General features: G+C 36.0%; 1 protein-coding gene across 1 annotated transcript in view; it reads right to left on the reverse strand.

The window, feature by feature from the left end:
- Positions 1-24,365, reverse strand: part of LOC130246206 (uncharacterized) — a 37,514-nt gene extending 13,149 nt beyond the window's left edge. The window contains exons 1-7 of the mRNA XM_056479082.1: positions 24,222-24,365; positions 21,126-21,184; positions 13,674-13,694; positions 13,305-13,580; positions 10,136-10,438; positions 6,037-6,324; positions 1,829-2,007 (exon numbers count right to left, since the gene is read on the reverse strand). Coding sequence (XP_056335057.1) covers positions 1,829-2,007; positions 6,037-6,324; positions 10,136-10,438; positions 13,305-13,580; positions 13,674-13,694; positions 21,126-21,184; positions 24,222-24,250 — 1,155 coding nt within the window. The 5' untranslated portion in view covers positions 24,251-24,365. The remainder of the gene's footprint in view (positions 1-1,828; positions 2,008-6,036; positions 6,325-10,135; positions 10,439-13,304; positions 13,581-13,673; positions 13,695-21,125; positions 21,185-24,221) is intronic.
- Positions 24,366-25,869: the final 1,504 nt, after the last annotated feature.

Consider the following 25,869-nt stretch of genomic DNA (forward strand, 5'->3'; position numbering starts at 1 on the left):
ACAACTGAGCAGCCATGTAAATGCTTGAAAGTTCCACCATGTTGTCATTTTCATGTCAACCTGCACTCATAACAATACTTCTGCTGCTTCTTCAAAGCACTTATTTAATATGAGTTGAACCAACACAATTTTTAATGTTTGTTTGGAGGACAACTTAGTTATTTTGTGTCTAATTCACTTAAATTTGTAAAAACTATTAAGTTTACTTTGTTTAGTATTAGGACAACATGAAGGAACCCTGTATTTTTTTACAGTGTGGTACACAAAAGTTTGCAATGCTTTCTTCACTTTCGAGTTCTTCTGATTGGTCAACTGCTGTGAAACTGACAGTACTGAACGCCACTTAATGTACAACCTTGAAACTGTTTCATCTTGACATGATGTCTAAAACACGGTACTCATGTGTGAGGTACTGCAGAAGACGCAAGTGTGAAATAGTTACGCATGTCCGTAAATTGCATTTTATATTACAAAACAATGGAAATATCAAATTTCTGTCTCATCTGGTGCTCACGCAAGTCTGAGCATTTTTAGTTTTTGAAGCAAAGTGATTTCAGTTTTCGAAGCTTACTAAATCTAAGCACAATTACTGTTTTTCTGTTGTTAGGAGAGGGTTGGGCTCAACCTTTAAAAGTTTATTACGCATGTCATGATTTTGCCAAGTACGATGCGATCCTGGATTAACATCTATGTTGATCCTGGAACATCATTTTTGTTTCCCTACCCCTAAACCCAACCATAACTGTAAATTATTCCCAAAATCAGAGGGAAAAAATAGATGGATAACAATCATGTAAAGTGCATAAACCTAATCGTAAGCCTACACTTAAAATAAAAGATAAACATATCCCTTAATTCTGATTGGCTGATTGGAATTTTGTTCCAGTATCAACATAGATCCAGAAACATGTCCTACTTGGTAAAATCAGGTTGGCGGTTTAATACGCAGTCTACTTATATATATGTTAAGTTTTATTTTTAATATGCATCACAAGAAGTCTGTTCAAAATAAACAGAAAAAGCAAGTGCGTCTGTAGCTAGAGCATCTTTAGAGGTCAGAGGAGTGAGGTTTACCTGCATAGCACTTCACTAGCTGGCCTCCATTACACTCAGCCCCCAAACCTCACTTCCATCCCGGACGAGCCCCCATGTGTAACCCACCGGTCCCACTGCACCCAACCCGCTCTGAACTAGGATTAAATCAGCAATTCTTTGCACAGGAGTCGGTTGCTCTAACAATAAGGCTAAAGACCATGGCCTCTAGCGTCTGTCAGGTCAGAGGACTGAGGTTTACCTGCATAGCACTTCACTAGCTGGCCTCAGTTACACTCACCCTCCTAAACCTCACTCCCATCCCCGACGAGCCCCCATTTTTAACCCACTTAGTATGCGAATCGGTTGCTTTAACAAAGAGGCTAAAGACCATGGAGGTCTTCTAGTCAGACGAGTGAAGTTTACCTGCACAGCACTTCACTAGCTGGCCTCCATTACACAAGCACTGAGGACTTGTAATTATTTCTTTTGTAGAGTAGCGTATAAATAATGAAAAAACATTTGAAATGGTCAGAATAACGAACAGAACATCAAAAAGAACAGCATTTATTTGAATGTGTCCTATTTTATTTTGTTTTTTAAAACTATTTACTGCAGCCTTTCTTTGTAATCTTTCTGATCCCAAACATTTGAATGGTAGTCCATCTTACAGGGTTTCAGTGCTCTTTTCAAACAGTGGATCCTCATCTATGTGTGCTTTTATTGAATCTTAGCACTTTAAGTGAACACTAATTCACTTTTACACGTCTAGGGTGTCAGAGGTTGATTGGTTTACCTGTCTGAATGCGTCTCCGTCGCTTTTTCCAGCCTGCTGAGCGATTAGGGTGATCTTACGTGCTCTCTCCGCCCGGCGGTGAACCTTGATCAAGCAAGACAGCAAACACACCAGCAGCAGAAATGCCAGCAGAGCCAGCAAGGAGAGGATCGCCGCATACAGCTGGGGAAGCTTATAGGCTGTAACGGGAGAAGATCATGGGTACAGGGAAAAATATTAAATGTGGAGACATCGCCCCAAAATGAAAATTCAGTCATGATTTAGTTATCTTCATGTCATTCAAAATCCATAGAAAAAGACTAATATTTAAAACACCAATGAATCTCTTTGTCATATCTTTCTTTGAAAGTTCATCCACCCAAAACACTTTAAATGTTCAGAAAGAGATTTAAAACTTATATGACTATATAATATAATTCTGAAGAGACTATTCGTGTTGAAAATTGTTTGTCAGATTTAATTCAGCCTTTTATGCTAATATACTCGTCATATACTGAACACTGATCAGCAAACATTGTTTACAGATTTTAAATTTGGTGACAGAGAATGAAACTTGCTTACTTGAAGCTCAAGCACCAATGAGATTCATTATTTAGCTTCCACATAAACCAATGAGGTTTGTGCATCAGAAAGGAATTGTTGAGCTTCTGTTCATGTTTGCGGCATAATGTTTATGTAGGGGACTCGGGATAAACAATGGTTCAAAAAAAGAAGAGGCAGTAGTTACTATGACCTGTTACCTCCGCAAAGTGCATTTAAGATACTTTGTAGTAAGGTTATCCTGAATATTCAGTAGTGTAAAGTAACAAATTACAAATACTCAAACTACTGTAATTGAGTAGTTTTTCTTAGAAAGTGTAATTTACTAAGTGGTTTTATAAATGTGTATTTTTACTTTCGCTTGAGTACATTTTATTGCAGTGTCAGTACCTTTACTCCACTACTTTCCTTCAACCTGCAGTCACTACTTTATTTTTTCTTGTCTATGGGGATTAGAAAAATCAGTCCTGTGATTCCCGTCCAATCAGATCACACACAGAAAATAAATCGCCTCATAATTATGTCAAGACATGGCTCATTAAAATTGCCGCAAACTGTTTGGAAGCATTAAAAGTGTCCAAGAAAATGTCCAAAATCTTTACACACATTGACCCAGAGACTGTTCAGATGCATGTCACTGATGAGAAGATGACAGATATTTACAGTATGATGACCGAATTGGCCTTAAACAACCAGCAGGCGCAAGACGTCAACATGATGTTGTACCTCAACATCGTGGGGATGTTGCATTTTTGGAAATGAAAATTTGGTTGACTTCAGAACTCAACGTCAAGCCAACATCAATATCCAACGTTCACCCTAAAATCAACTAAATATTAATGTCTAATGATGTTACAGCTTGACTTGTGTAGATGTTACCACTGTGACGTCTATCAGATGTGGGATTTTGGTTGCCATACCTGATGAATAAATGTCAAATTGTCAAAATGTCACACAAATGTTTTTGACGTCAGTGTAATGTTGGTTTAAGATGTTGGCTCAACGTTGGATTTTGGTCACTTTTCAACCTTAAATTAACCAAATGTCAACATCATTTGACGTCGTTATTGGAGATCAAAATAACGTTGTTCTTAGACGCTGGCTAGACATTGAATTTTGGTCACCTGACGTCACGACCTAAATCTAACCTAATATTAACATCTTATGATGTTGTGTGCCTGCTGGGCAATAATTAAATGCACTACAGAATGTTACGTTTACACACATCCATAACTTACATGTAAGTGCTCACTACTCACTATTCTTGAGTACTTTTAAAAGGGCTACTTTTTACTTATACTTTGAGCAATATTTACAACAGATACTTTTACTTTACTTGCACTACATTTTAGGCAAGTAATGGTACTTTTAATTGAATATGATTTTTCAGTACTCTTTCCACCACTGCAAAGATTGCACGTAATTGGTCAAGTTATAGACATGTTAAAACTAGTATTAATCTTTGCAGTGCAATATATATATATATATATATATATATATATATATATATATATATATATATATATATATATATATATATATATATATATATATATATACACAGTTGAAGTCAGAATTATTGGCCCCCTTTGATTTATTTTTTTTTCTTTAAAAAATTTCCCAACAGATGTTTAACAGAGCAAGGAAACTTTTACAGTATGTCTGATAATATTTTTTCTTCAGGAGAAAGTCTTATTTGTTTTATATCGGCTAGAATAAAAGCAGTTATTATTTTTTAAAACACCATTTTAAGGACCAAATCATTAGCTCCTTTAAGCTATAAATTTTTCGATAGTGTACACAACAAACCATCATTATACAATAACTTGCCTAATTACCCTAACCTGCCTAGTTAACCTAATCAACCTAGTTAAGCCTTTAAATGTCACTTTAAGCTGTATAGAAGTGTCTCGAAAAATATCTAGTCAAATATTATTTACTGTCATCATGGCAAAGATAAAATAAATCAGTTATTAGAAATGAGTTATTAAAACTATTATGTTTAGAAATGCGTTGAAAAAAAATCTTCTCTCAGTTAAACAGAAATTGGGGAAAAATTAACAGGGGGGGGTCTAATAATTTAGGGGGCTAATAATTCTGACTTGTGTATATATAGCTTTATTAAGTTCAGACAGAAAATAACACCGTAAATACAATAAAAAATAATATTGATACATAGAGATGTACATAACATGCCGAAAATCATGCACTGATACAATTCACCAAACAAGAAATTATAAGGAAAACATAAATAAACACTAAAGAAAGTATATAAACAATAAGGTAAAATATTATTTACATAGGCAAAAAACATGCATGCATAAGATAACATGAATGGAAATAATAACAACAAAACAAACAACAGGATAAAATGAAATAACACATTTTAAAAAATAAACAGAGAAAAAATAATTAAGATATAGGTGTCAACTTAAAGAATTTTAGAAAAGGCCTCCAGAAAAACACCTGAAGACTTCCCCCAAAAATCAGACAGTTATATTTGACCCAATCTATATTAGTTATAAAAGTATAGTTGCAAAGGAATTTTGAGTTTATTAAGCTTCAGTGGTTGAAGTTGTGCCAAATTATTCCGTAAATTATACTTGATTAAACCAGCCTTTTCAGTCAACTTAAAAAAATAATTTGACAACTCTTTAACCACTGAAGCTTAATAAACTCCACATTTCTTTGCAGGCGGTTGCTTTAAAATTTTAAGTTAACTCAACTTTTTATTTTTTACAGTGCAGTTGATTTTAGGTTGTGTTGGGAAGTGACCAATCTCCAACGTCGAGCCAACATCTTAAACCAACATCATACTGATGTTAAATACTGACATTTATTCGTCAGGTATGGCAACCAAAAATGAACATCTGATAGACGTCATAGTGGTAACGTCCACACAACGTCAAGCTGTAACATCATTAGACGTTGATATCTGGTTGATTTTAGGATGTGTTGGATAGTGACCAAACTCCAACGTCGAGCCAACATCTTAAACCAATGTCATATTGACATCAAATACTGACATTAATTCATCAGATATGGCAACCAAAATCCAACGTCTGATAGACATCACAGAGGTAACATCCACACAATGTCAAGCTGTAACATCATTAGACGTTGATGTCTTGATTTTAGGTTGTGTTGGATAGTGACCAAACTCCAACGTCGAGCCAACATCTTAAACCAACGTCATATAGACATCAAATACTGAAATTTATTCGTCAGGTATGGCAACCAAAATCCAACGTCTGATAGACGTCATAGTAGTAACGTCAATGAAACATCAAGCTGTAACATCATTAGACGTTGATATTTGGTTAATTTTAGGTTGGACATTGGACACTGACGTCGGCCTGACGTTGGGTTCTGACGTCAACCTGATTTTCATTTTAAAACAAAATGCAATGTCTCCATGACGTTGGTGTACGACATCAATCTGAAGTCATGTTGACGTCCTGTGGCTGCTGGGTTGTCGTCCTCAGTATAAAAAACAAATACTATGGACGTCAATTATTACAGGTTTCCAACATTTTTCAAAATAACTTCTTTTGTGTTCAACAAACAAAGTAAATCAAACAGGTTTGTGACGAGTGAGCGTAAACAATGACAGAATTTTCAGTTTTGGGTGAATTATCCCTTCTCTACTCTAAAACTTCTCTACTCACGCTCCGCATGAAGGTAGACGTCAGTTATGCGAAAGCCTGAAAAGTCCATCACTCGAAAGACACCATTGTCGCTGACTTTGACCTTCTTCAAGTAGAACATTGAGCCCTCCACAGACACCCGACCCTCCACAGAGGGGTCTAGCGGCACCGGCATCCCCCCCTGGTCCAGGATCAGCCGCTCTTTGTGGTCAGAGTCTGGGATGTAGACCATTTTGACCTTGGTGTGGTCTAGATGAAGCTTGATCTTCAACGTTTCACCGTAATTCAAGTTCTGAAAGATCAGGTGCTCTGTCATATGAAAAAAAGCAGTAGTTAAAAAGATTTCAAAATGCAAACCATTATTGTAATGTTTGTAGTGTTAGCTTTGCAAGTTTTTCAAATTTAGAGCAAGATTGTAATCCCATAAAAGCCCTAATAGGAGTGTAAAGTTCTCCAGCTGACAACGCAGAAATTGAGAATACAGATGCAGCAGATTGTTTCCATAATGTTGAAAGCGAAGCAAAATGCAGAGCAAACTAGGCTGCAAACAGGATAATAACAACACTGTAGCAATATGTGCCAAGACATGCTTTTTGTGTTTAAATAGTGGCAGAAATACAAGTCTGGCTAACTGACTATAACGCAAATTATGTTGCATGATTTATTCAAAAACTCTCCTCTCATCCATTTTGCATCAGAAAGAGAAGCTCCTAGAAATGCATGTGCAATAGGATCAGCCCGTCCATGGCTTTTCATTGCAAAAGTTTTACTGTAAGTAAACATTTTAGCAAATAAGTGATTGAATAAATAGGTATTTCCTGAATGCTGGTGTCATGATGAGATCCATCCTAATTTAGACACTATTTCAAAATAATGCAATATATATTTGAACATATGTACATATTTGTAATTCCATTGGTTGAAAATAAATAATAAACAGCCATATTTGTGTTATTCCAAAATATTCGTTGCATATATGATATATTAGGGCTGGGCCATTTTGGCCTGAAATCTAAATCTCGATTAATTGTACATTTTAACTCCATTTCGATTAATGAACGATTATTTTTATTATTTTTTTTCCTAATAATTCACTGATAGGGGCGTCACGGTCAAAGTCCCTTTAAGGCAAGTCATTTTTCTCAGCAGCCATCTTTGAAACTCCTCTCGGGAGTTTCTGTTTGTCTGTCTGATTCTGTTTGAATGGGGAAACATCAAACTCTCCAAAACTACTTGCCAAGCTTACGATTACATTTCATATTACGAATAACCAATAACATTAAACAATAGATTATGTATTTTATAAGGACTATTAATAACTGTAATTCTCCAAATTTAAAAAAAAAGTTTCTTGGTTGTACACTAAATCATCAAAACGGTATCTGTTGTGTTTACGGTGGAGCAGTGCCAGAGTGTGCTTGGAGTAAAAGAAAAACCTGATGGTCAGACTTTCGAAAGATCCACTCTGTGCTGTGGGTAAAATGACGCTGTTCCACTCCTTTTCACACTTTACTCCACTCACATACTCTGTTTTCAGTCACCTGATACTGCATTTCTTTGTGGATGAACAGTCAAACCACATATAAATGATGTGAATACACCAAACAGATGACAGTCGACTAAAACAATAATTTCTGAACCTACGTGCAAATTTGCACCTTTCGACACCTGCAGGTGGCAGTATTAGGCCCCATTTACGCTAATACATTTTAGTTTTAAAACGCTTAACTTTAGCTACGGTTACACTTTGCATCCACACTACCTTGGAGTTTTTTAGCCCTGAAAACGGAGCGTTTTGGAAATCCTGAAAGACCGTTTTGGGTTTAAAACACTGCTGCTCCATGTCAGTAGCTATGTTTCCATTCAAAAATGTGAATTAATTTATGCGCACAACTAAAATATCGAATAAAAGACGTGCGAATAAAGCAGCGTTTCCATCCAATGAGTCAAAGAGAACAAAATTGTCACTTCCTGATTAACTGGAGCCAAATATCAAAAGTAAAAATGGAATTTGCTGTGGTATGTGAAGCTAAGTGAATCTTTTCTTTACTTAATAAATGACTTGCGCCTGGAAAGACAATTCCGATGCGTAATTAATGCTTGGTGGTGTCTAAAGGCGTAAAGCCTGGTTTGAACTCGACGCGTCCGCTAGTTAGCTTGAGTGCGTGCGCCAAATGCTTCATCATCGCTGTGTTTGCGGAGGTTCGCTTTGGGTGCGCGCGACATGATTTCATGAAGTGCATGTTTTTTTTGAGACTCGAGCTAACAGTGCACGCGGCGCCGTGTCTGAGTTGAACATGAAACACTTTGAAGAGATTTTGTCAGGTAGAACTGTACAGACATCTTTATAATCCGTGATCATAGAGATAACCAGATAATCAATAATTCTTTGCTAGGAATTGCAGCAGCCGTGGGAAAGGAGGAAAGTTTTTGTTAAAAGGTTTGGAAAAACCTGTGGGATGAGTTTGTTAAAGCCGAAAGAGGCCATAGCAAAAGTGGAGACCCAGGTACACAATTACAGAAATATGTTTTTCCAACAGTCATAGGTTTAACACTGATGTGTATATTACAATTTTTAATTTAAAATAATTTAATAGTTACAAAACTATAATTAAGGAACAAATTATATCTTTCATAACTGGAAAGGAATATTTGAACCTATCAGTTTACAATATACTGATGCTCTGTTTTTCTAGGCTTTACTCATGATAACGGTCAGGAATGTTGGACCATTATTGCCTTTTTAGCATAAGAAGAGGACAGAAACTAACCAGACAGTAGTGTGTGAATTGTGGAGCGGGCTAAATCTAAAAAACATCTGTATATTTAGTAAGCATACTTTTTTTTGCTTTTATTCTCGCCATAATTAAAATATATATTTGTAGAGCAACCCATGTTCTGTTGTCATTAACATTTTAATAAACTTTAATAGGTAAAACTGTTGGAGATATGAACAAAAGCAAGTGATGCATCAAAGTTTGATAAAAAAAAAATCTTGAATGGTTATTAAAATCCTTATAATCAATAAAATAATTTATAAAAACAATAAAAATATTTATGTAAAAAATATTCAATGACATTAATGACATGATGTAGTTCCAAAAACGTCTTACTTCTCTATTTATCCGCTCTACTTTATGGTGGGTTTCTTTTGACCACCCCTGTTGTTTTAAAGAATATCACAACGGCGAACGCAGCAAGTATAAAAGCCTCATCCGTTGCACGAGGTGCACACGCAGTCGGCGGAGGTGCACTATGCGGCGCCAGGCGAAAGTATAAATCCAGCATAAGACGTGGAGCTCAGACGCTCTTGACAAATCTGGAGGTGATTAATTGATTTAATTTATTTATGTACATCCACAATGCGCATGAAAATAGGTGGATGGAAATGTAGCTACTGTGGATGGGGGGAAAACGGAGACATCTGAAAACGGAGGCATGGCTGCAGTGCATCTGATCGGGGATTTTTCTCAATATTAGGTGCAGAAAGATCAGTCTGGCAATCTTTCCTTGTAAGTTCAGACTTTGCAAGTTTGATATGGAAAACAAACTCCCGAGGACAAGTCAGGTAAAAACAGTGTACTTCATGATGTCATTTATACGTTACTAGTCATTCACCCTGACTACATTGTTTCACTATCTTAATAAAAAGAAAACACGATATAAGGAACTGTCAATTTTCATTCTGATATTAACTTAACAGATACCAGAAATGTTGAGGCGTCGTGTAGCTGCATATTTATATAACCGTCATCTTCACTGTATACATATTCATAATAAAACGGAGCCTATAACATTACTGTCTCCTTTTATTTTCATTAAAGCTGATGCTACATGCTAAATCAGACAAACTTTCCACCAATGTGAACTAAACAAGAGCTGACATGTTGATCACACCAACCCAATTAAGCCTAAAAAGGCTCTTCTATGGCCCGACACTGTCCTATTTTTAAACCTTTACTCTTTGTATTTTTTTCACTTCCTATTGTACAGTACTTGCCTTTTTATTCCTTACATCATTTCAAACATTGACACAAGCCTTTCTCTTTTATCAAGTGGTGTAAAACTAATCATAATACTAATTATAAACATAACGCATTAAGAAATTACTTTTTTTTACCTTTCACATTAAGGCAGGCCCTCATTCTGACTTTTCCATCTATGTCCACGATGGTGTAGCTGCCCTCATCAGCTCCTGTGACTTCATGCAGGCTGACCCTCTTCTCCCCCAGGGTGAGCCGGTTCTCGTATCCCTCTGATTTGACACCCGTCTGGTTGATGAGAAGCACAGGGGGCTCTTCTGTGGTCTGCTCAAGTGCAGTCTGAACTCCAGGCCTGAACTGAAGGGTGTAGGGACCGATCGTAGGGCTGATCGGGAGGTGATATGTCTCCCCGAATTTCACCACAGTCTCTAGTGCGCAGTCTGGAAGAACATACAGTGGAGATCAAAACTGAAGAACAATTTATCAGTTTGACATGTAATGTAACAAGTAATGTAAACTTTTAAGAATATGAATGTATTTTAGCTGTGGAACCAACAGCATTTTACAAAATAACCAAGGCACTTTAACAAAAACACTTCAGTTTGTGGAAAACACAGAACTCTAAATGGATTGTAGCATGAAGAAAGAGCACAACTAAATTTTCTGACAGTTACAGCAGACAAAAATGTACAGGAAACAGATATTTTGAAGACACAAGTAAAAAAAATTACATACAGTTGAGGTCAGAGTTATTAGCCCCTCTTTCAATTTTTTTTCTTTATTAAATATTTCCCAAATGATGTTTAACAGATCAAGGAAATTTTCACAGTATGTCTGATAATATTTTTTCTTCTGGAGAAAGGCTTATTTGTTTCATTTCGGCTAAAGTAAAAGCAGTTTTTAATTTTTTAAAACCATTTTAAGGTCAAAATTATTAGCTCCATTAAGCTATATTTTTTCCGATAGTCTACAGAACAAACCATCATTATACAATAACTTGCCTAATTACACTAACCAGCCTAGTTAACCTAATTAACCTAGTTAAGCCTTTCGCTGTATTGAAGTGTCTTAAAAAATATCTAGAAAAATATTATTTACTATCATCAGGGCAAAGATAAAATAAATCAGTTATTAGAAATGAGTTATTGAAACTATTATGTTTAGAAATGTGTTGAAAAGATCTGCTCTCCGTTAGACAGAAATTGGGGAAAAAATAAACAGGGAACTAATAATTTAGGGGGGCTAATAATTCTGACTTCAACTGTATATATAATTACATATATATAATATATATTGGTTTGAGTCACTCAAACCAATTTTGTATTCAATCAGCAAGAAGTGACTACAGGTTTTAAAATCCACACAAAAGAGAGGGTGCCTAAACTTTTGCACAGCCTATTTTTCAGTTTCAATTTAATTTTACACATCTCAATAATGGTACATTATGGATTTCTGTCTGAAAAACATGACATTACTAGCTTTTTCTAGAAACCGAATGGTATATCGCTGCGATCTTCTCTTATAAAGAAAGATCACATTAATATGCAGCCACAGAGCGGTGCCGAAACTTTTGCATAAAACTATATGTATATATATATATATATATATATATATATATATATATATATATATATATATATATATATATATATATACATTTCTTTGCTAATTTGTAGTTTGTTCCCTAATTTTAAAGTCCATTGTACATGCGTTAAAGAGATAGTTCACCCAAAAATGAAAAAAAATTCACATTTACTCATACTCAAATGGTTCTAAACATTTATGAATTTCTTTCTTCTGGTGAACACAAAACAAGATATTTAGAAAAATGGCAAATAAGTAAAAAAGCAGCCCTTGACATCTAAAGTAGTAACAAAAAATACTAAATAAAAAGTTTAGAATCACCTGATACTGAGTTAACAATGAGGCAATAGTTGCTTTTGGGTAACCTATCCCTTTAAATGGCTGTGCTATTTTTATTTATTTTTTGACTGCATCCTGTGAAACAACAAAAAACATATCAGCTTTTTAAACTGGTGAGCAGGACCAACCCAACAATCAATATAAAACAAAACCTTCTCAATTTTCCATATTTCAGGAATTCCCCTAGTTAGCATATTTTTAGACAATTGCTGAAACTTTGTGGCGGTTCATTCCGCTGTTGGGACCCCTGATAAATAAGGTACTAAGCCAAAGCAAAATGAATGAAACATTGTATTACTAGCACTTCACGTCATTATTTACCTACTTATGATGAATCACATGTTTAATTTTTTATTGTAAGTCACTTTGGATTAAACTATCCACTAAACCTGAATGACCACATATAAATGAAACATGTTGATTGGCTGCTCAATTATAATTCATTATTACTGCTGTTCAGTTTTTAAAAATGGTCATTATTATACATTCTTTTCTTGATTAATAGATTTCCTTTAAATAATTTTAATAATTAATAAGTTTAAAAATAATATTTTTTAGAGTAACTACTTATATCAAATGAGCTGAAACAACACAATTCTTGAGTTTTGTTTTTTGTTTTTTGTTTTATGTTCAATTTACTTAAATTACTAATTAACTCAATTGCTGCATGTTGTCAATTGTGTGGAACCCAGCATTTCTAACAGTGTATTTACTGCAGCTTTTCATCAATTGCTGGCATTATTGCTGAAAAAGTATATTTAAATTACAAATCTTAAACTCTTGAATGATAGTATATCACATATTTTTAGAAGAACTGATTTCATATGACACAGAAGACATGAATAATTAACATTTTCAAATATCTAATACTTTTAAAGGCAAAGTTCACCCTAAAATTGACATTTTATCATCATTTACTCACTCTTCACTAGTTCCAAACCTTTAAGAGTTTCTTTCATCTGTTAATCACAAAAGAAGATACTTTGAAGAAAGCTGGAAACCTGTAACCATTAACTTCCATTGTTTTTCCTACTATGGAATGAAAGTCAATGGTTACAGATCTTTATTGTTCAGGTGGGTCAATAGTAAGTACATTTTATTTTTGGGTCAACTATCCCTTTAATATTTATATCACATTCATTAATTCATTCATTCATTCATTCATTTTCTTGCATGTCTTTGGACTGTGGTGGAAACCAGAGCACCTGGAGGACACCCACGCAAACACAGAGAGAACATCAAAACCCCACACAGAAATGCCAACTGGCCCAGTCAGGACTCGAACCAGCGGCCTTCTTGCTTTGAGGCAACAGTGCTAACCACTGAGCCACCGTGCCACCCTTCTTTATACCTTATATCTTTAATATTGATATTATAACATACCTCTGACAATAAGCGCGATTCGTTTGACATCAGCTGGAGCTGCAGAGTTCTTCACCATGTAAGTGCCCTCATCCTCCTCGCCCACATCCTCCAGGATCAGGTGGTTGACGTGTTTGTTCAGTTTGACTCTTGTGTCCTGAATTACACCATTCTGCAGGTAAACCTTCTCCAGCACCGGCTGTGTTCTTGGTTTGAACACTACCACTGCTGTGTCTAAAGCCGACAAAGAAATATGCACGTCCTCTCCAAAGAAAGCAACGCGATGTTCATCTTTAGCTACACAGTGATGAGGAAAAAAAAGATTTTAGATGTGGATAAACAATATATTTTACATTTGACTATACTGAAAACTGAGATTTTAAGCCTTACCTTTAATAGTTGATGACCAAACTGTTAAAAAAAGGCAAAGATACATAGTAAATACAAGTGTGATTATGAAATACAATGCGCTTCAAAACAAATGTTTTTCCTACTTGGAGTTTTTATCTTGTTTCTTGTTCTAATATCTAAATATTCTTAAATCAAGAAGCATCTTAATGACATATAAAATAATATTGTTTTGTTTTTAGAAAGTCAAAATTAAGTGAGTTTTTCCTTAAAACAAACTAAATAATCTGCCAATGCAGTAAGCAAAATTATCTTGCTTTCATTTTAAAATAATATAAATTTTACTTACTGCATTGGCAGATTATTTTGCATGATATAAGAAAAAGCCTGTTTTGGTCTTCATTTATGCAGTCAACAATAAATATAAATCCTTTAGAAATCATTAGTCGACAGCACAAAAAACATTCAGAGGAACAATAGCCTTATCATGTGCAATACAGATAACCCAATACAGATAACCCTATCAATAAAGATAACCCAGAGTTTCTTACTTCTACAGTGCATCCGGAAAGCATTCATAGCACTTCAGTTTTTTCAAATTGTTACAGCCTTATTTCAAAATTTTAATTGTTGCAAATTTATTAAAAATAAAACAGCTGAAAAGTCACATGTACAGACGTATTCACAGCCTTTGCTTAATACTTTGTTGATGCACCTTTGGCAAGTCTTTTTGAATATGACGCCACAAGCTTGGCACACCTGTCTTTGGGAATTTTTGCCCATTCCTCTTTGTAGTACCTCTCAAGCTCTATCAGGTTGGATGGGATAGTGTGCAGCCATTTTCAGATCTCTCAAGAGATGTTCAATAGGATTTAGGTCTGGGCTTTCGCTGGGCCACTTAAGGACATTCACAGAGATGTTGTGAAGCCACTCCATTGATATTTTGGTGGTGTGCTTTGGGACTTTGTCCTGCTGGAAAATGAACCGTCGCCCCAGTCTGAGGTCAAGAGCACTCTGAAGCAGGATTTCACTCAGGATGTCTCTGTACATTGCTGCATTCATCTTTCACTCTATCCGGACTAGTCTTACAGTTCCTGCTGCTGAAAAACATCCCTACAGCATGATGCTGCCACCACCATGCTTCCCTGTAGTGATGGTATTAGCCTGCTGATGAGCGGTGCCTGGTTTTCTCCAAATGTAACACCTGGCATTCACTCCAAAGACTTTAATTTTAGTCTCATCAGACCAGAGAATTTAGTTTCTAATGGTCTGAGAGTCCATCAGATGCCTTTTGGCAAATTCCAGGCGGGGAGGAGCTTCTGTCTGGCCACTCTACTATACAGGTCTGATTGGTGGATTGCTGCACAGATGGTTGTCCTTCTGTAAGGTTCTGCTCTCTCAACAGAAGAACGCTGGAGCTCAGACAGAGTGACAATCGGGTTATTGATCACCTCCCTGACTAAGGCCCTTCTCCCTCGATCACTCAGCTTAGATGGCTGCTCTAGATAAAGTCCTGATGGTTCCAAACATCTTCCACTTACGGATGATGGAGGCCACTGTGCTCACTGGAAATTTCAGAGCAGCAGTATTTTTTCTGTAACCTTCCCCAGCCTTGTGCTTCGAGACAATCCTGTCCCTGAGGTCTACAGACAATTCCTTTGTCTTCACGCTTGGTTTGTGCTTTGACATGCACTATCAACCCTGGGACCTTGTATAGACAGGTGTATGCTTTTTAAAATCATGTCCAATCAACTGAATTTACCACAGGTGAACTCCAATTAAGCTGCTGAAACATCTCAAGAATGATCAGTGGAAACAGAATGTACCTGAGCTCAATGTAGAGCTTCACGGCAAAGGCTGTAAATACTGATGTACATGTGATTTTTCAGGTGTTTTATTTTTAATACATTTGCAACAATTTAAAAAAAAAAATTTTCCCATTGTCATGAAGGGGTATTGTGTGTAGAATTTTGAGGAAATAAAGGAATTTAATCCATTTTGGAATAAGGCTGCAACATTAAAAAATGTGAAAAAAGTGAAGCACTATGAATACTTTCCGGACGCACTGTAGAAGGAAGAAACTCTGGGTTATCTTTAATGGGTATTTCACATGATAAGGCTATTGTTCCTCTGAATGTTTTTTGTACTGTCGATTAATGATTTCTAAAGGATTTATATTTATTGTTGACTGCATGAATGAAGACCAAAACAGGCTTTTCTTGTTGTTTCTAGTCCAAATATCTAAAAAATCTTAAATCAAGAAGCATGTGAAAAGAATCGTTTAAAGATAAAGAAAGACCTTAATATGCTTTTTCAATTATCTACAGATTTACTCTGAAATCTAATGATTTCTTTAGATATTTACAACTACAACACTATGTCACAAACCAAAAACAATGGGATATAACTAAAAGATTTCCCACAAATACAGAAAAATATTTTATAGATATTACTGAACATGGTCTGCCTACTTAAAATCATGCAGCCCATTTATATAGAAAATAAATCCAGGATACATCTGATGACTCTTATTATGTTAAAAGAAATTGGGAATTAGAGTTAAACGTTATAATAGAGGATGAAATGTGAAATAAGCGTTCCAATACAGAAAGAGTTTGACTCAAAGATGAAGATGAGGTTCTTGAGAGTTCCACTAGTGGTCTCTAAATTCGATAGTTTTTTACAATTATCACGATGCTGGAGAGACTGTGGAGAGGTGGGGGATTATGTTCACAGATTTTGCAATGTCCCAAAATACAAGTGTATTGACAGGAGGTTAAAAAAGAATTAGTTAATGTTTTAGGATGTGACATACCAGTGCACCCAGTACCAGTCCCCCCCTGATCAGTTCAGTAAGTCTCACCTATTTGAATTACATATATTATTAATAACAGCTAGGAATATAATTACAGTGAACTTGATGAAGACCCACTGACCTAATTTGACAGAATGGTCACAGAGGCTAAATCAGATATATATATATATATATATTTGAGAAAACGACTGCAGATTTGAAATCAGATATTTTCCAACAGACCTAGGCATTAATCGAAACATATTTACTTGATCTTTAAAATGTTGTCAGGGGCTTTGCTGTAGATATTGTCTTTATATTATTATGTATTATTTTTTTGTTGTCATTATTACTTTTTATTATTATCATTATTTTATCTATTTGTTTGTCTATTTTTATTTATTTGTTCTCATTTTGTTTAGATTTTTTTGTGAATGTAAACATTTCAAGTAAATGTTATGTGTAAACTATGTTTATAAAAAGTTTAATAAAAAAAAACAGTTAAAAAATAAATCATGGAGTGACTCTTGGTCATTTTATTTAATTTGGGTGATTTATAATATCAGATAACATCATGTTTTAGCTTATCTATATGACAGTGTATTTGCCCTTATAGCTTCAGCAAACCGAATCACTTGAGTTGAAAATCAGCATGAATGACAAGGAATATGTATAATATAATATGTATAACATTACATTTATGTAAAGAAAATATCAGACTTAAAAACGAATGTAGATAGTTCACCCAAATATAAAAATGTACTCTCCCTCAAACCAGTTTCTTTCTTCTGTTGAACAAAAAAAAAGATATTTCAAAGAATGTTGAAAACCGTCTGCATTTCACAACTGTAGAAGGACGAAATTACTATGGAGAACAATGGCTAAAAGCCTTCTTTAAAATATCTTCTTTTTCATTCACCAGAAAAAAGAAACTCAAACCGGAACAATAGAAGTGTTAATTAATAAATGCTGACAGAATTTACATTTAGGGGTGAACAAATCATAATTGACTAAAAAGACAAAAACAAAAGAATATGTGTGCTCTTAAAGCACCACAAGCCTGAATACAGGCTCTAAAAATACATGCCTCCTTTGCAGGCAACAAAAATACACCTACAGTTAATAGTGAATGAGTTTTATCAGGGACGACAGCGTGCAGGTCTGCCTTCTCTGCAGCACTAACAATATGAAAGGACTAGGAATGCTGCCATGTCAAACTGCCAACTGTGCACTTTCAGCCCAACATCTTAAGATAAACGATGCTGAAAATGTTGCTCTCGTGAAAGAAAGCGATTAAGAAAACTATGCAAATAAAACGCAAGGTCTTGTGTTTGCTGTCTCTACATTTATTTGTGTATGCCTCTATTAGGAATGTGTTTTCTCTAGCCTGATCTCGTAAGGAAAATCTAACTGTTTTTTTTATTACTGTTCTGTTATTATCACAAAATAATATTCATTTATTCATTTTACTTCAACTTAGTCCCATATTTATCAGGGGCCACCACAGCGGAATGAATCGGCAACTATTCAAGCATATGTTTTAAGCAGCGGATGCTGTTACAGCCGCAACCCAGTATTGGGAAACACCCATACACTCTCATATTTCACATACACATGGTCAATTTAGTTTACCCAATTCAACTATAGCGCATGTCTTTGGACAGTGGGGGAGCACTCGGAGCCCACGCGAACATGGGGAGAATATGCAAACTCCACACAGAAATGTCAACTGGTCCAGTCGGCACTCGAACCAGCAACCTTCTTGCTGTGAGGCGATGTTGCCCACATAATAATAGAGTTATGCAACTCTGAGTGTGCCTCGCACAGGTGAGTAGGCTTGACAAACCACCTGCAAAAAACACACTCTCTCATCTCTCTGACACTTTCCCAGACACTTGAAGCAAACACTTACAATCACTCCATATCTCTATAAAAACATTGTGAATTTCTCACACAGGTGAGTGGGTTTGACAAACCACCCGTAGAAACATTTTCTCTTTCTATTTGCACCGGACACTTGGCTTAAACTCCATCTTACAAGAGCTCAGTAAGAAAAACAACGTTTAGTTTTGAACGTACCACAAATCATGTTGCACTATTTGTCTTCTCCAACCTTAAAATACCTCTTTTGCACAATATCTAGCACAATACAATTGTTTCATGTAAGTACTTGTATTACATCTTAGGTTATGCGTATATTTAAGTATGTGTAGTATTCAATCCAGGTTCATTCTGAAAACATACCGCTATATACATTTCTGGAGAGTGCCAAATACATCCCAGGAGGTAAGTTTTTTTGCAGTTTTTGTTTTCGCGAATCCTCTAGAGGCTACTGTGTATGCTGAGATCTCAATTTTGCTTCACGAGTGCCATTAATGCCTGTTGTTCTCACATAGTGTAAATCCACCAGAGGCCACTGTCGACTGACTGACTTACTGACTGATCGACTAACCCACCCGTCTCATTCCCTAAACTCAACCAATAGTGTTTTCAAAAGCACCAATTGACCCGCCCACCCACTTCCCTAAACCCAACCAACAGTTTTGAAAAGCAATCCAGAAAAAGGAAAGCCCTCGCCTGATTTTTACCTCGTTTTCAGATTTTACCTCATTCTCACCCTGTTATTTACTTGCTGCTTATTTTCTTTTTTGGCTTCTGTTTTTGTCTTTCCTGCTTTCTGGAACCGTTCTTCACCAGACTCAAACCCAGTCATTATGGTCAACTCCTCTCCGCGTCTCAGATCTGCCGTTGTACATGGTGATCTACTGGACAAACTGTTAACAGTGGAAAAGCCGTCCATATGGAGGTAGGCGGTCAGGAACGGCATCATACCGCCTTGTAGCGTTCGGTTTTAAAAACAAAATGCAGCCATACGTACCTCTGGCTACATTATTCGCAATCACCAGAAATGGATATAGGGTTACGTTTTTCAGAATGAGTCTATGTTGGTAGTATATGCATAGTTAGTAGTTAGTATGGATTTCTGCTCCAGTATGTTTGCTATGTATAGGTTTAAAATAGCTATATTGTCCAGTGTTGTGTTCATATTTATGATTATGTTTATGTGGCACATAAATAAGAGACATGACATTTCATTCCAGCTCAACTTGACCTTACTATTTTATTTATTGTCAGAAAAGAGGCTAATTTGCAAAAATTCATACAATTTCACTTGTATAAAAATGTACGATTTCTAAAGGAAGCCTACGCCTCATTTGGGCATGAGCGAATCATACTAAAAAGTATAAATGAGGTCATACAAATTAGTACAAATTAGCCACTAAATCAAAAATTTCCGAATTGTTGTGAGATTATGGCTGTGTGATTATTCGAAATTGTGATTTGAAACTTTGCGATTAGCTAATCGCAAGAGGCTGCGATATGAAATATATATATGTATTATATAATTTCTCCCGCCCAGAGCAAATGCGTGACTGCCGTCTGTGTGTGACAGACTTACTAGCCAATTGAGTGAACACACTTTCATTCTGCCCAATTAGAATTGAGCAACCGAAATATGCGGAATGCCCACGATAAAACAAACAAACAGCAAAAGCGCGGACAAGTGGGATGATTGGCGTCTGCCGCTTTAGAAGCATTAACAGACGAATTCATTTCAAAGAAAAACAGCATGTCAGTAATATGGGAATATTTTGGTTTCAAAAGTCACAGACACCGAACAAAGCTCATTTGTAAGAGCTTCCGCAGAATTGTTGCCACAGCACAAGGAAACACAACAACCAGCACCTAAAAAGCACCACAGGTGAGGAATGTCTTGCTAAAAAGTCAACTGCAAGTATTGCCAGTGACTCTCAATCTAGTAGCAAGCAACAGCAAAGTACAATTTCAGAGTTGTTTGCAGCTGTTTGTCACGGTCACCAGCGATCATAACTCCCTAGATCGCTGGTTTGCACATAAGGACTACAAATCTGCTTATAATGGACTACATATTCAGTCATGCCATACTCACACCTGCTCCAAGTCTCTACTGATTACACTTGCACCACCTGAGGATCGTCAAGGACTGATTACAAACACCATTTAAGCAGCACACACACTCATTCACATTGCCGAGTCTTGTTTATCTGTAAAGTGACATTACAACGCGTTTCCCTTAGTCTTGTTCCTCCGTGTTTTGATCTTTGCCTGGTTTCCCTTTCTCCTTGTCTGCCACCTGTCTACCGACCTCTCGCCTGTGTTTGACTACGATTCTGGACTGCCTTTATACATCTGTTTGCACCTGTGTTGACCATTGCCTCCCTGACTTTGAATAAACCTGCACGTGGATCCTAAACTCAGTTGTCTCTGTCACGCCCCGTGTTACACCATATGAAAAACATCAAGAAGGCATTAGGAGATAACTAACGTCATAACTCACTACTGAAAAATTAGTGTTTAATTTATGAATGTTAAAAAACTCATTTGAATAAAAGTTGGAGGTAGTTAATATCTTTTCAGTTCCTTTTTTTTTGACTAACACTCACTGCATTTTGGCAGTAAGAAGCTATGATAAAGAATATTGAGCTGAAGCTTGACTACAAAATTAGATCAATATCTAAATAATAAATAATAAAAATAATAAATAAAAAGAAAAAAAAAGACAAATTAAAAAAAATTATAATAATTGCAATTAGATATTTTCCCTAAATCGCACAGCCCTATGTGAGATTGTGTTGTTGTTGTTTTTTTCAGTGAATTACCTGAGCACAAAAGGGTGCTTATGACTGCCAGCTGTGTGATGCCCATTTTAGCTGGATATCTGCGAACAATGAAACAGTACAAGCAAAATTCCAATATACAAAAAAAAAAACATTTGCTTACACAATATGGTATGTACTCTCAAACATTTAATTTCCCAATATACCAATTCAGCAGATATATTCATCTATAATGTTGGCATGTCTGCATTAAAGCATTTTATTCAATTATATTCAGAAAAGCTTTAATAGATTCATGATACAAGATGAAACAGACTTAATCAAATAGGGCTAATCCTGAAACATTAGTGCCAACTGAATTCACCCATACACGTCAAAAGAGATCAGATATTGCTTTTAGGTCAAACAGCCTGACAGTCTGATTTACAGAGTCGAAACTGTAGATCTGATTAAAGTAGGTGATTGCTTGTCTGCCTCTTTTACAGAAGCTATAGTGGCCATGATATTCAGTTTCTGGCAGAACTGCTTGGCCAGATTAAGGGCAGCTGACTATGCCATTTCTGCCAAAAACCCAAGACTATTCAGAGCTCGAATCTATCTCTATACTGAAATCTGATATATGAAAATATATGCAAACTACATATAGGAGTTCATATTGGGACTTTACATAAATTATTTGCCATATTTGCAACCATTTATGCATTAATATGTACATAAATGTTCAAATATAGGCCTATTAGATATAATTAGCGTATAATGTGTGTGTGTGTGTCTTTATACAAGTTGTTCATATATAGTCATATATGAACATTCATTCATTCGTTCATTCATTTTCTTTTCGGCTTAATCCCTTTATTAATCCAGGGTCGCCACAGCGGAATGAACCGCCAACTTATCCAGCACCCGTTTTATGCAGCGGATGCCCTTCCAGCCGCAACCGATCACTGGGAAACATCCATACACACTCATTTACACAGACAACTTAGCTTACCCAATTCACCTATACCACATGTTTTGGGGAGAACATGCAAACTCCACACAGAAATGCCAACTGACCCACCCAAAGCTCGAACCTGTGACCTTGTTGCTGTGAGGCGATCGTGCTACCCACTGCGCCACCGTGAGGCCCATATTTGAACATGTATAAAAAAATGTGATAAATTTTTTGAACATATAGCCTACGTATGGCATATTTGTTATTCAACTGGTCACGTGTAAGAGGTAATTTGTGCAATATTCCAAAATGCTGCATACATGACATATTTTATAGATGTAAAATCCAAATATGAACTTGTAGACTATATGTCAAATATGTAACTTGCATATATTGTCATTCGTCAGATTTCTATGGGTATCTGCATCTACATGCCCTATTGTAGTTGCTATATTTCAACTGATTGAGTTCATTGTTTAACAGTAAGCTAATAGGTAATGTTGACAAAACAATTAGCTAACACATTTATTGTTACAAACTGGTTTAAAACAGGAAGAGAAAATAACGATTATCTGCATTAGTTCTGGGCAACGCGGTGGCGCAGTAGGTAGTGCTATCGCCTCACAGCAAGAAGGTCACTGGTTCAAGCCTGCATGTTCTCCCTGTGGTCGTGTGGGTTTCCTCCGGGTGCTCCGGTTTCCCCAAGTCCAAAGACATGCGGTATAGGTGAATTGGGTAAGCTAAAATTGTCTGTAATGTATGTCTGTGAATGAGAGTGTGTGGGTGTTCCCCAGTGATGGGTTGCAGCTGGAAGTACATCCGCTGTGTAAAACATGCTGGATAAGTTGGCAGTTCATTCCGCTGTGGCGGCCCCAGATTAATAAAGGAACTAAGCCGAAAAGAATGCATTAGTTCTAGTTCTTATTTGTCCACATATTATATCAGATCAGCATGAAAATACAAACTGCACATGCTCAACTTCCACTTGATTAACAATCGATTTATAACACCACATATTTAATAATAAATCATTCTGTTTTTTAAAAGCACTTCAGTTGAAGCCACGGCCATTTCTCATGCTGAAATAAGGTAAAACTGGCATCAGCCTGCAAAAAATGCTGAATGAAATACTAGTGGGGTAATGTGACGGTAATGAGTGGTCATGTTTCAGTCTTTTAAATCGCTGACTCAGACGATTCAGAATAGCACTGAACCAATTTAACGACCAATTAAATCATCTTTCATAAAACATTCCGTCAGTATAAAGGCGAAAATCACCGTGGCGTTCAGAATATCCGTGTTTTTCTGTCGTGAGGGCGCGCTTTATTAGCCGCCTTTTCCCTTCGCTATTAACCATGTAGAGGGCCGCTGATGCGACAAGGGTGTGCCGCACTCCTCTGCTGGACCTGTCCCGTCAAAACGACCCATTTAACAAACTGAGGATTCTTATTCATACACATTACCATCCATTCGTGTTCTCTTACGCAACACATTAGCTTCAACAAGCACAGAAACGAGAACACGCCTTATAAAAACGTGCTTTCTCTTTAGTGAGACAATGGACATATATCACAATACCGTAATGAAAAACGACTGTCTGTTCTGTTCTGTTACGTAAATCAAGCGGTGCGTCGCGAAACATTGCGTTTTTATTCCGCTTCAGCAGCGCTCGGCAGACTGGCGTTAATAAAGTCAGCCCCAGAGAGCTGTATGTCATGGCCAGAGACTGTGTTTGATGTCCCATTCAGGAGGAAGCTGCATCATTCGACAATGAACTATGAATCAATATTTTCTCGTGTTACCACTTCGATTTCCCTGACAGGTTCTAGCCTACAACCAAGGTGCAGGATTCATTAAGAATTTGATTTAAAACCAGTAATATGAGCAGTAGAACTGAACAATTTCGTGTCCATATAGCCTAATTTGTAAAATCTGCGCGTGAATGTGAGATTGTAGGCGAAATGTTTGGCGTTTGTTTGCAGTAGCCTATTTAATAAATAAGACAACGCTGTTAAAAAATTAAAGATGTCCCGACTCGAACTGTTTCTTGCCTCGAAACACCCCAAATCCTTTGTTAATAATCCTGTATAGCGTTAGAAAATAAAGTTAAAATAAGCGCTCCTGCATCATTTAACCCTTATAATCCTATTCACAGAAGTGAAAGCATTCGGAAATCTTATAAAGAAGTGCTGAGATTAGCCTACCTTTGTAAGTGAAATCCAAAAAAAAGCATAAAGATTGAGACGCTTTTACAATGGAGGATGGTTTAAAAGGATGCTCTTGCTCTTCCTTGCTGTTTTTCAAGCCTTCTTCGTCGCCCCCAATCTGCCAAAGAAAGACACTTCTGTTTTACAAATCGGCGTTATCTGGAAGGCTTCGGCTGATTTCGTTTTAAAGGCAATTTATGATCGGCTTTGCTCGGATGCTGTCGTCAATTCCCGGAAAAACCTCTCATCTGGGCTTCCAACTAAAAGACAGAAAGTAAGTGTTACGTAACATATTGGTTAAATTGGGTAATTTCGTGACTTACTGGCAGACAATCAAAATACAATAATTAAGAACGTCCTTAACTAGGTAATTCCACGACTTACTGCCATATTTTATCAATTAAAAAAATTATTTATTAGCCCCCCTTAATTATTAGCCCCCCTGTTTATTTTTTTTTTACAATTTCTGTTTAACGGAGAGAAGGTTTTTTTCAACACATTTCTAAACATAATAGTTTTAATATCTAAAAAATGATTTAACTTATCTTTGCCATGATGACAGTAAACAATATTTCATAAATAGATATATTTTTAAAGACACTTCTATACAGCTTAAAGGTACAGTTGAAGACTTAACTATGTTAATTAGGTTAACTAGGCAGGTTAGGGTAATTAGGCAAGTTATTGTATAACGATGGTTTGTTCTGCAGACTTTCGAGAAAAAAATAGAGCTTAAAGGGGCTAATAACTTTGATCTTAAAATTAATTTGAAAAATTCGAGCCGAAATAAAACAAAAAAGACTTTCTCCAGAAGAAAAACAAATCAAATAGGGGCTAATAATTCTGACTTCAACTGTATGTATATATATATATATATCTATCTATATTTGGATATATATATATATATATATATATATATATATATATATATATATATATATATATATATATATATATATATATGGGTTTTTAGTTCACAGTGATCAGCTGAAGTGCACTGAAACAATGGTTAAACTGTCCATGAGCTCTTATTTGTAGTGATTCAGTCTCTGATTTGGTCAAATTGCACCAGAAATCATCAATATTCAGCATTTTGTAATATTGATTATTTACTCAAGAATTACTCAGAACAGTACAAAGTTTGCATAATAATGGGAAATAGAAGGATTGACAGTTTTGCAATTAAGTTATAATAGATACAAACATTAGACATTAAAAATCAGAACAGGCATTTAGTTTGGCAGAATCAATGATCAATAATCAAAAGGAAGACACATTGGGCCTTTTCTGTTAGTTAATGCTGTGGAATAGAAAGCTTGAGAGAAAAGGAGGGAGAATATGTTTCTGAACAGATTAAGAACAATTCAACTTGTTATAACGTAGCATCAAACTGGATTCTGATCAATGTCAAACGCTGAAAACAGAACCGACACTTTTAGAAAATATTAAACTAAAAGACAGTACAAAATTTTAAAACAATGGAAAATATAAGACTAGCTAAAGGTGGAGAAAGAACAAACTGGACTGTATATAGAGGAAATCTGTGTAGCTTCCTAAGAAATAGAAGAGCTGTAGTTAGGTAACTCCAGAAGATGGCAGCAATGCAACATCTAGGATGTCCACACTGTATTCCATTTAAAAGAGC

Source organism: Danio aesculapii, chromosome 19 (genome assembly GCF_903798145.1).
Source record: "Danio aesculapii chromosome 19, fDanAes4.1, whole genome shotgun sequence".
NCBI classification, from domain to species: domain Eukaryota; kingdom Metazoa; phylum Chordata; class Actinopteri; order Cypriniformes; family Danionidae; genus Danio; species Danio aesculapii.